Source organism: Phodopus roborovskii, unplaced genomic scaffold, assembly GCF_943737965.1.
Source record: "Phodopus roborovskii unplaced genomic scaffold, PHOROB, whole genome shotgun sequence".
NCBI classification, from domain to species: domain Eukaryota; kingdom Metazoa; phylum Chordata; class Mammalia; order Rodentia; family Cricetidae; genus Phodopus; species Phodopus roborovskii.
In genome coordinates, this window is record NW_026125264.1 from 1698152 (window position 1) to 1708663 (window position 10512).

At 43.7% G+C, this 10512-nt stretch overlaps 1 protein-coding gene across 1 annotated transcript; it reads right to left on the minus strand.

Annotated features, from left to right (window-relative positions):
- Positions 1 to 572: 572 nt before the first annotated feature.
- Bpifa2 (BPI fold containing family A member 2) lies at positions 573 to 9717 on the minus strand. Its single transcript, XM_051194157.1, has 7 exons — positions 9597 to 9717; positions 4338 to 4479; positions 3705 to 3812; positions 2587 to 2739; positions 1759 to 1840; positions 1063 to 1126; positions 573 to 610 (listed from the first exon to the last, which is right to left on the minus strand). Exons 1-7 carry the CDS (start codon positions 9715 to 9717, stop codon positions 573 to 575), a joined length of 708 nt encoding a protein of 235 aa, XP_051050114.1.
- Positions 9718 to 10512: the final 795 nt, after the last annotated feature.

The window sequence follows — 10512 nt, forward strand, 5'->3', positions numbered from 1 at the left end:
CCCTGGCTCAGTCTGGGTTCACGATGCAGACTCAGGGATCAGGGTGTACTCAAAATCAGAGTTCAGCCTGGAGTCAGGATCGGGCCTCAGTTTCTCTGGTCTTGTGACAGAAGGACAAGCCTGGTCCCAGCTGCATTGACACAGTGCAGAGTCCACCGGTGGGGCTTGAAAGAGAACTGCAGGCTCCTGTGCTTGAATACGTGGTCCCCAGTTAGAGAAACCATTTAGGAAGTTTAGGAGGTTTGGCCTAGTTGGAGCAGGTGTGGTACTAGGGATGAGCATCAAGATCTCAAAAGGCCATGCCTTTCCTAGTTAGCTCACTCTCCCTGGTGATTGTGTCTCAGAACAGGAGCTCTCAGTGACTGCTCCAGTGCAAGGCCTGCCTACCTGCTGTCATGCTCCTCGCCATGATGGTCATGGGTTCTAGCCCCCTTGAGTTGTGAATCCCAAAATAAATGCTTTCTTTTATAATTTCCCTTGGTCGTGTTGTTTTGTCACAGCCATAGAAAAGCAACTAGGACACTATCCATACCAGCAGGGGTCGTGGCATTCCTTCTTCTGCCCCTTGCTCTTCAGAGGGGGACTGCTAACTGCCCTGTCAGTAGGCTAGCTGAAAGAACAAAGTCATGAGTAAAACCTCAGTATTTGCCCTGGGAAATTGAACCAAGGCCCACCCAACTCATTACCCCCCTCCTTCTCATCACTCGATCACTACTGTGACCTCAAGTATGTCACTTTCCACATGAAATTGGGTAATGACAGCACCTCACTGCAAAGACTCTCTTGGGGGTCCAATGAGGTAATGCTTGCAAGACACAGAAGGACTGTGTGAAGGAACATAACCAGAGATTGGTCACCTCCAAGGCCTGTAGGTTCCTGATTCCTGTTGCTCCAGCAACCCTGTCAATCATGAGGAGCTAAACCCTCAAGAGAGGCACCCCAATGAGGATTAGAGAAGTTAAAGGCTCAACTTGGTCAGGATGCAAAGTCCCTGGTGGGGGAACTCCCACATCTGCTGCCCTGGCCCATGGAAGGTACTCCAGTCCCCAAGCTGTGACTTACAGAGGAGGTCTTGAGCAATATTTATGTTCAGGCTGCTGAGGAGCCCCTGGAGCAGTGGACATACCTGAGAGCCAGGGAGGTGAAAAAATGAGAAGGGGAGGGAGAAGGAAGACAGATGAGACTTTGCTGGCAACACACTGCCCGCCCGCCCTCATCAGAGGGCCTCATTCCCAGGTCCAGAGTAAGTTAATTTTAGCAATCTGGAGCTGTGGAATTGTAGTGGCCTGAATCACGGCTGTCCTGGGCTGCCAAGAACCCACCACCTCAGCATGTCAGAAGTTCAAGATCTGAACATCTAGCATCCACAACCTTAACACCCAAGATGCCTGAACCTTGAACTCTTGAACCCTGGAAATGCAAGTTCCTTCAAATTTGGGGAGCCTAATTCACAGAATGCAGCTTCTCATTCACATGTCGTTAAACACATCATCCTAATCAAAGTGTGTTGCTTACAAGGAAACGTCAGCTTAAGGGCACAAGTGGAGCATGGATGTGGTAAACAGCTCAAGGCAGCATCTGTGATTCCTGCCTCCTCTCTCTGCAGCCCAGCTACTGAAGAGGAGGAGGTGATGGCCACAGACGTCCCAAAGAGAAATCTGCACCTCACAGGAAACAGTGTCCTGAGCACACAGCCACACAGATAACTCTCCTGCCCCCACCAGGCCTGGCTCTGGGTGACAAGAGCTCGGGACTTACTTGGTTTTGCAGCAGGCTTGTCACTGTGTTTGTAAGGAGGCCAGAAATACCATCCATCATCCTGTTGATAAGGGTGTTTCGTCTGGAAAAGAAGGGACTTGCAAAGCTTGGTCAAGAACTCAGCATGGTTGAGAGTCCTCAGAAGGTCAAGTGGCACACAACTCTGCTCTGTGATCTCATTTTTGGTTGCATCTGAGCATCTTAAGCCTAAGTAGCTGCTTCCTCAAGGTCTGGGTGCTCATCACAGCCCTGACCTAGCATCATTTACTCAACCTCTACTTACACAGCAAAAGCTGAGCCCTGGGGCACTGGGCAATAATCTCCCTCATAAACAAGTGTCACTGAGGTTGTGTCCTCTCCTCTTCATCTCTCATCCAGCTGTTATCTCCTGAGGTTGCCATGTTAATATTTTCTAAGGCATGAGGCACATTGACCCAGTTGAAAGGTACCATAAGCAAATGCATGGTTTTGTCTGGAGAGGCCATCCTCCTGCCTCAGCAAATGAACAGTCCATAGAGTCAGTGTAGATCTCATGGCTCTTGGCACTTAGCATGTTCTAGGCTTTCAGCTGAACATGTGTATTTTCTCATGTCTTCATCCTAGAAGCTGATGAGTACAGCATTCTATTGTTTTAATGCACAGATGTGCAAACCGAGGCCTCAACAGATGAAGCTGCAGAGAGACAGAACTGATAGCTGTGACAGAGTTGATGTTTGAGGCTAGTCTGTGTACTCTATGATGCTGCTTCCAGGCTTAAGAACAGGATTAAAGTCAGGGGTCCTGAAGCCTCTCTGAGAGCCCAACTCTGCAGGGATGGGTGAGCCTTACCTTCCCAATAAAGAAATGGAGATTTTGTCTGAATCACTCGAGCATTTCCCTATGGTCAGGGTGGGAAGGCCAGTCGTGGCATCGGTTTGAATAGCCAGGGAAGTTATGAGATCCAAGGAAATAGCAACATCAGCCGTGGAGCCAATAAGAGGCCTGAAGAAAAAAGAGTCACACCAGGCACAGATCTAGAAGGCTTTGTAGGTTGCACTGGTTCTCATCTATGTGTGTAGACACAGTTCAGTCTATGGGCAATGTCTACATTGTCTGGATAATGATGTTGCATATACTCTACAAACTTTACATGTTTAAATTGGACTTCTATGAGCAAGATTCTATCACATGCAAGATTTTTACTTGGCATGAGACTAATAATAAAAATTAATTGTGTAACATAAATTACCTGTGGGCATTAATTTAAAGTATTGTTCCTGGTATAATCCATTTAATCATTATAATGGTGCTAGGAGATAAATCTCTCTCTTGTATTTTGAGCATGAAATTCTGCTCAAAGAGATGTTAAGTAACCACCACAGGATATCACAGCTTGTGGCTTCACAAGTTTATCAAATACAAACACCGTCTCCCCCAGTATTGATGATTTAGGCCAGAGACTCACATACTGGACAAATGCTTTCCATGAAGGATACCCCCAATCTCTAGAGATTCATTTGCAAAAGCTCTTGACTTGGTCATTTTTCCGTGTCTCTCCTTTTAAATCGAAAAGCTTTAAAATTGTGTTTTACTTATCCAGGAAGCCTAGCCCACATCTACAAGTTTCAATTACTATTAGAGACTCCATTGCAAAAATTAATCTGGTATAATCACTACATTGAGACAGATTCATGATATTGACCTCTGAATTCCACAAACGCAAGTGAGTGCACACATAAAAGTTTGTACACCCAAGTGCACATAACTGCAACACACACAGGCGTATTGTATATGACATTCATTTTAAAGGGGCTTAACATGGCATGTTTTCACTGGATTTTAGGCCTCAGAGGGTCCCATTTTTTACAGATTAATTTTACAAAGGTCAAAGACTAGCTGGGAACTAAATGCTTACTCAAATCAGCCAAATTGCACTCCACTCCCTAAACCAAGTGACACATACTCACAGAGTCACAGAGGCATCCACAACCAGGGGCAGCTTCAGATCAATGCCTTTGCCATCAGAAGACAAGCCAACTTGCAAGTCCAGGATGCTGAGTTTGTTGATTTGCAACCTGCCCAAAATCCGTAAGTGCCCTCTTGTTATTCATCCTTGTAGCATTATGCACCTCTGTTCATCACCCTCTTGTTCTCACTATGTCCTCTTCTGCAAGGTGAACCTCTACAGTCTCAAATGTAATAGACTAAGCAGAGGAAACAATAGGCAACAGAGACAAAACTAAAAACTTGGTGACACCAGTGCTTAGAACTAAAGGGTGTGGGTTCCAGCTTCTAGTCCCTTAAAGGAACTTGGAATTTTACTCCCAGCTATGTATTAAAAACATTGTCATTCTTAGAGAATGGCTTTAGGTACCAGGATACAAGTGAATACAAGTCACCTTCAGCCAGAAATTACAGAATGTGGAAAAGCAGATACATGAACTGTCCAAACAGCCCCTGTAGCCCTGTGTCAGACTTACTCAAGCTCTAATGAGCCTTGACTCAGAGCTCCTTAGCTCTGTGGGGGAAGACAAGCCTAATTCAATTTGTCTTTGACACTGGGTAGTTCCTTTTCTGGGAGCAAAGATGTATCAACTCACCCTAAACCTTTCTGAGATGATAAGAGGTTTAATTTGCCAACGTCCAGTGTGTTCAAAATTCCTAAGATGTTGTTCTTGGCTAATGGCCAATCCTTAGTTTCCTGAAGCGAACTCACATCCAGATTTGGTTTCGGAAGGGCATCTGTCAAAAACAGTCATCAAACAGTGCTTGCATCACTAGAAATTGAGCTCCCGCCCTTTTGGTCTCAGAGAAGTCAGATTCCCTGCACTGTTTCATTCAGTCTCTGCAACAACTCGGTGAGAGTGGGATTGCTGAGGAACCTGAGACTGCTAAGGTCAGGAAAGGTGTCCACACAGCTGGGTCCATACACTGTTTCCAGGATGACCTTGCGTTTACCAACTAAAGAATTGACCAACTGGCCAAGCAATTGAAGAGTTGATTGTGTATACTTGCTTTTAGGGATAACTTGAGGATCTGTTCCTCTTCATGGGATTCTCATGTGAGTTTGAGAAACTTAGTTAAGCAATTGAGAGAATAAACTAATAAATGGAATAACCTAGAACCAAGGAAAATTTATAGAGGGAAAATATTGCTCTAGTCAGTGAAAGCAGCAAATGGGGGGGGGTTCTCAAAATGATAGCTTGGAATCAGTACTAGAGAAAATAAATTGACATTGGAAGAAGAGAGTAGAGTGTCTTAACAGAAGATCTCAGAGAACAACTGGGGAATTAATAGAATAAATGCCACATGCCAGAAGGTATGTGTGAAGTGTTAGGGACTTTTGTATATAAAATATCTCTACTATGAAACAAAGCAATTACTTACTCAGGGACAAACAACATGAAACAACAACAATAATCCCTTATTTTCAAAAGTATACATGGCTTAAAATGCTGCCTTAAAATATTTATTGTAACACAATTTTCCTGCTAACTCCTCCACATTTTTTATTGTTCCATTTCTTTGGGTGTAAAGCAGTTTATATTAGAATCATGATATCACAAATGATTTGTCCCATTTGTACAGTGATGTTTTAGTTCCTCATCCAGCTTTAGCTGCTGAAATCATACAGCTATGAAGAGAAGCCTTTGTTTCTGTAGACTGCTTTTCTGTTGTGTATTGAGTATCTTTAAGTAATACTGAAAGGTTTGTTCCTTTGAGGCTGTTTGTAGTGTACGTGTGTGTATGTGTGTGTGTGTGTGTGTGTGTGTGTGTGTGTGTGTGTGTGTGTATGTGTACTTGAATTGTTTTGTTTAAGAAAAGCATTCATTTTTGTTGTGAGCCTAGCCTTTAATGGCTGAGCTATTGCTCCATGTGGAGAAAGGGGAACACTCCTCCATTGCTGGTGGGAATGTGAACTTGTACAGCAACTTTGGAAATCAGTATGGCAGTTCCTCAGGAAAATGAGAATCAGTCTACCACAAGATCCAGCAATTCCACTCTTAGGCATATACACAAAGGACACACATTCATAGGACAAGGACGTCTGTTCAACAATGTTCATGGCAGCATTGTTTGTAATAGCCAGAACGTGGAAGCAACCTATGTGCCCCTTTATTGAAGAATGGATAAAGAAAATGTGGTACATTTACACAATGGAGTACTACTCAGTAAGGGGGGGGCAATGAAATCTTGAAATTCACAGGCAAATGGATGGAACTAGATGAAACCATCCTGAGTGAGATAACCCAGACACAGAAAGAAAAAAAAAACATGGTATGTACTCACTTATAAGTGAATAGTAGACATACAGCAAAGGATAACCACTCTATAATCCACAACCCCAGGGAAGCTAAGAAACAAGGAGAACCCAAAGAGAGACATACATGGACCCCAAGAAGGGAAAAGGGACAAGATCTCCTAAGTAAATTTAGAGCATGGGGGAGGGTGGAGTAGGAGAAAGAGGAGTGGAGAACGGGAGGGGGGAGGAGAACATGAGGAATCAGGAAGGTCGAGTTGGGGGAAGAACAAGAAGGAGAGCAAGGAAAGAGATACCTTAATAGAGGAGGTCATTATGGGCTTAACAAGAAATCTGGCACTAGGGAAATATACAGGGATCCACAAGGATGACCCCAACTAAGAATCTAAGTACTACTATATGACGCCACTGGCAGTGGGTCCAAGATCTAACATGCACAGACTGACTTAGTGGAGCCCATTCTACATGGAAAGACACCTTACCCAGCCTACATACAAGGGTGCGGGGGTAGTGAGACACCTCGGTCCTGCCTTAAGGAGAAGATGGGACAAACTTAGTAGACTTCCTAGGGGAGACCTGACCCTCTCCATGGAGTAGATGGGAGGAGGAGGAAGTTGGGGAGAGCAAGAGGAGGGGGGGGGTAACTGGAATTGGAATGTAAAAAATAAGTTAACAAAAATTGACAGGAAAAAGGGAATCTAAGCAATAGTGGAGGGGCTACCTTAAATGCCCATTCCTTATAATGAGATTGATGACTACCTTAAATAGCATCACAGAGCCTGCATCCAGTAGCTAATGGAAGCAGAAACAGAGATTCAAAGCTAAGCACTGAGCTGAACTGGAATCCAGTTGTAGAGAGGGAAGAGTGATGAGCAAAAGGGTCAAGACCAACCTGGGGAAATCCACAGAGACAGCTGACCTGAGCAAGTGGAAGTTCACAGACCCCAGTCTGACAGCTGTGGAACCAGAATAAGACCAAAGCAGGTCCCCTGAATGTGGGTGTCAGTTGGGGGTCTGGGAAGTCTATAGGGCCTCTAGCAATGGAACTAGTATTTATCCCTAGTGCACAAATGGGCTTTGGGAGCTCATTCCCTATGGAGGGATACTCTCTCTGCCTAGACACAGGGGCGAGGGCTTTGGTCCTGCCCCAAATGATGATCTCCCATGGGGATCCCCCACGGGAGGCCTCACCCTCTCTGATAAGTGGAGGGGGATAGGATGGAGGGTTGGTGGGGGAAATGGAAGGGCGGGAGGGGGAGGGAACTGAGATTGGTATGTAAAATAAGATCATTATTAACTTAAATAAAAATTATTTTTTTAAAAAGCACTCATGTATGACCATATACTATCTGTATTCTCAATGCAGTTGTGATACTGGAGAGATGGCTCAGCAGTTAAGAATGCTTGATGCTCTTACAGAAGACTTGAGTTCAGTTCTCAACACCCATGTTTGATGACTGAAAACCATGTGTTCCTCATGGGGATCTGACACCCTTTTCTGGCTTCTGGGGGCATACACACAGATATATAAACAAAGACACATGCATACAAATGAAAAAAATTTAAAAACAGTTTTAATCAAATGGATATACTCACAATATTGCAACTTGGCTCTGTGTGTACAGGATCTAACTGTTATAATGATGCAGACAAGACCTCTTCAGTTGGCATTGCTTGCATAACTCTGTCTCACCACACAACCACCTAAGCAACTTTGAACCTGACACAGTTTTCTCACTGTTGTGGATCCCCACCTGGAAAATGAGAGGAAGGATCCTTTCCTCATCTTTGAGAGTTGCCTAAACATTGACAAGGATTGAAGGCAGCTTGTGCAGAGCTTTCCTGTTCCTATAATACCTTTTTGTCAGTTGGCCCAAGTATACAGCAGAAAACAGAGGTACAATTAACAGAAAGTTGGGTGGTTTAAACATCCAAACAAGGTGGGTTGTTGCCCTTCATTTCCAGCTAATCATCACAGACCAATAATGGCCAAGATCAAAAATACTAATGACAGCCTACGTTGGAGAGGATGTGAAGTAAGGGGAATACTCCTCCACTCTGATAGGAGTGCAAACTTGTACAGCCGCTTTGAAAATCAGTATAGCAGTCTCTCAGAAAATTAGGAACCAAACTACTTAGAGACCAAGCATAACCACTCTTAGTCATATAGCCAAAGGATGCTCAATCATACCACAAGGACACTTGCTCAACTATGTTCATAGCAGTAGTATTCATAATAGCCAGAACCTGAAAACAACCCAGATGTCCCTAACTGAAGAACGGATAAAGAATATGTGTTATATCTACACAATGGAGTATTACTCTGCTGAAAAAAAAAAATGACATCATAAAATTTGCAAGCAAAAGGATGGAACTAGAGAAAAATCCCGAGTGAGGCAACCCAGACCCAGAAAGACAAACACAGTATGCACTCACTCACTAGTGGATATTAGATGTAAAGCCAAGAACACCCAGACTACCATTCTTGGTCCCTGAGAAGCTAGATAATGAGAAGGACCCTAAGAGAGATGCATGGATCTCTCTAGGAAGAGGAAATAGATGAAATGTTCTGAGTAAACTAGGGGCAGGGGGAGTAGAAGGGAGGGAATGAGGGATGGGAACATTAGGGACCAAGATGATCCAGTTGGGGAGAGAACAGAGGAGAGTCTTGATAGAGTTATATTGATTGGGGGCTATTATGGGGTTAGGTAGGAACCTGGTGCCAGGGAAACTCCCAGGAATCCACAAGGATGACCCCAGCTAAGACTCCTAGCAATAAGGGGAAGGTGCCTGAACTGGTCTTCTCCTGTAATCAGATTAGTGACTATCCTAATTGAAATCATAGAGACTTCATCCAGTACCTGATTGAAGCACATGCAGAGGTCCACAGCTAAGCACTGGGCTGAGCTCCTGGCGTCCAGTTGAAGAGAGGATGGAGGGATTATATAAGCAAGGGGGGGGATCAAGATCATGACATGGAAACCTACAGATACAGTTGACCTGAGCTCATGGGAGCTCACAGACTCTGGACAGATCCCATCTGAGGAGGAGGTTATAGATAGAAGGGTATAAGGGATGTGGGGGGAGGGAATGGGAGCAGAGGAGGAAGGGGAGACTGTGGTTGATACATAAAATAAATTAAAAATGAATTTTAAAAAGGGCAAACTATCTATTAGCATATATGGAAATATATGTTAATAATTTTGCCACAACAATTTAAATTATGTAAACAGTAGTAAATATACAAAAAATGAGAGGATGGTTAGGATTAGAGAAATGCAAAATGAGACAAGTTACATCTGCTCATCTCTGATGATAGCAAATCAGATAACGCTGCCCATGTCAGTGCTTAAAAGAAAGCAGGGTTGGGGACAGGCTCCTACAAACTTCTAGAGGAAGTAAGATAGCTACTATTAGGATACAATGTCATGGCATTGTTTGTTTCTAAAATGATAAGTAAGTGAGGTAGGAATTGAAAGGCTGTTCATTTCTCAATAAGCCACCCATAAAGGACAGCGCTGCCCCCTCTCAGCAGCCTCTGCTATTTATTAGGGTTACTCTTAGGACCAGCAGACAGGTGGAACCTATATTGACTCACCTCCAGTGGCAGAATTCAGAACGTTCACATTATTCAGGGCACTGCCAATATTACCCAAAAGTGATTCTGAGGTCCCAATGAGCAGGCCACACAAGACAACGAGGCTCCCAAGTTGGAACATCTTTGGTCCTGACACCTGGATGGCCATAGGAGGAAGAAGAGGAAACAAGAACCCACAGTGAATACCTGTCACTCTCACATTTAGCATTTCTTTAAAACAGACATGCTGTTGTTCAAGATAGGTGAGAAAATGAATCAGCAAAGATGCCCACTCACAGGAATGGATAAAGAAAGGGAAGCCAGGTACACAATGGAATTTTATTCTGTCATAAAAATGAAATCTTGACATTTCAGGTAATGGATGGAACTGAAGTTTTTGTGCCTAGCAAAATTTGCCAAATTCAGAAAGGTAAAATACCCTGCCATGTGCAAATCTTTGTGTGTGTGTGTGTGTGTGTGTGTGTGTGTGTGTATGTTTGAATGTGTTGAATATGTGTGAGCTCATAAATAAGGATACCATGAGAGGGGAAGAAGAAATCTTAAGGGAAGGGAAGAAGGCAAAAAAGAAAGCAGCAAATGCAGAGGACATGAAAGTAGAAGGAAGGAGGAAGCCGTTAGCAAGGGGTGGGGATGAGGAAGGATAGCAGGAAAGGAAAGGGATAGGAACTGAGTATATAGAAAAATGCCGCAGCAAATCTACTAGTTTTATGGTGAATTTAAAAATCATAAACATAAATAAATATAATTATAACTTAATAAAATGAGCAAACCAGTGGGGAAGGTAGAAAAACTTCAGAGACACAGTCAGGGCGTAGAGGGAAAGGGCTTGGTAAGCCAATCAACTCCAACCTATGCTCTCTATTCTCAGGTCCTTTGTGCTTGCTGCCTTCTCTGATTGAAACTTATTTCCTCTTCT

Excerpts from the sequence above, each read along its gene's own strand:
- Bpifa2 (XM_051194157.1), bottom strand. The coding sequence starts at position 9,717 with ATGTTCCAACTTGGGAGCCTCGTTGTCTTGTGTGGCCTGCTCATTGGG. Across the intron at positions 2,740-3,704 it reads GTGGATGCCTCTGTGACTCT|GCCTCTTATTGGCTCCACGG; the intron begins GTGAGTATGTGT and ends TTTTTTCTTCAG. Across the intron at positions 1,841-2,586 it reads TCCATTTCTTTATTGGGAAG|ACGAAACACCCTTATCAACA; the intron begins GTAAGGCTCACC and ends CTTCTTTTCCAG.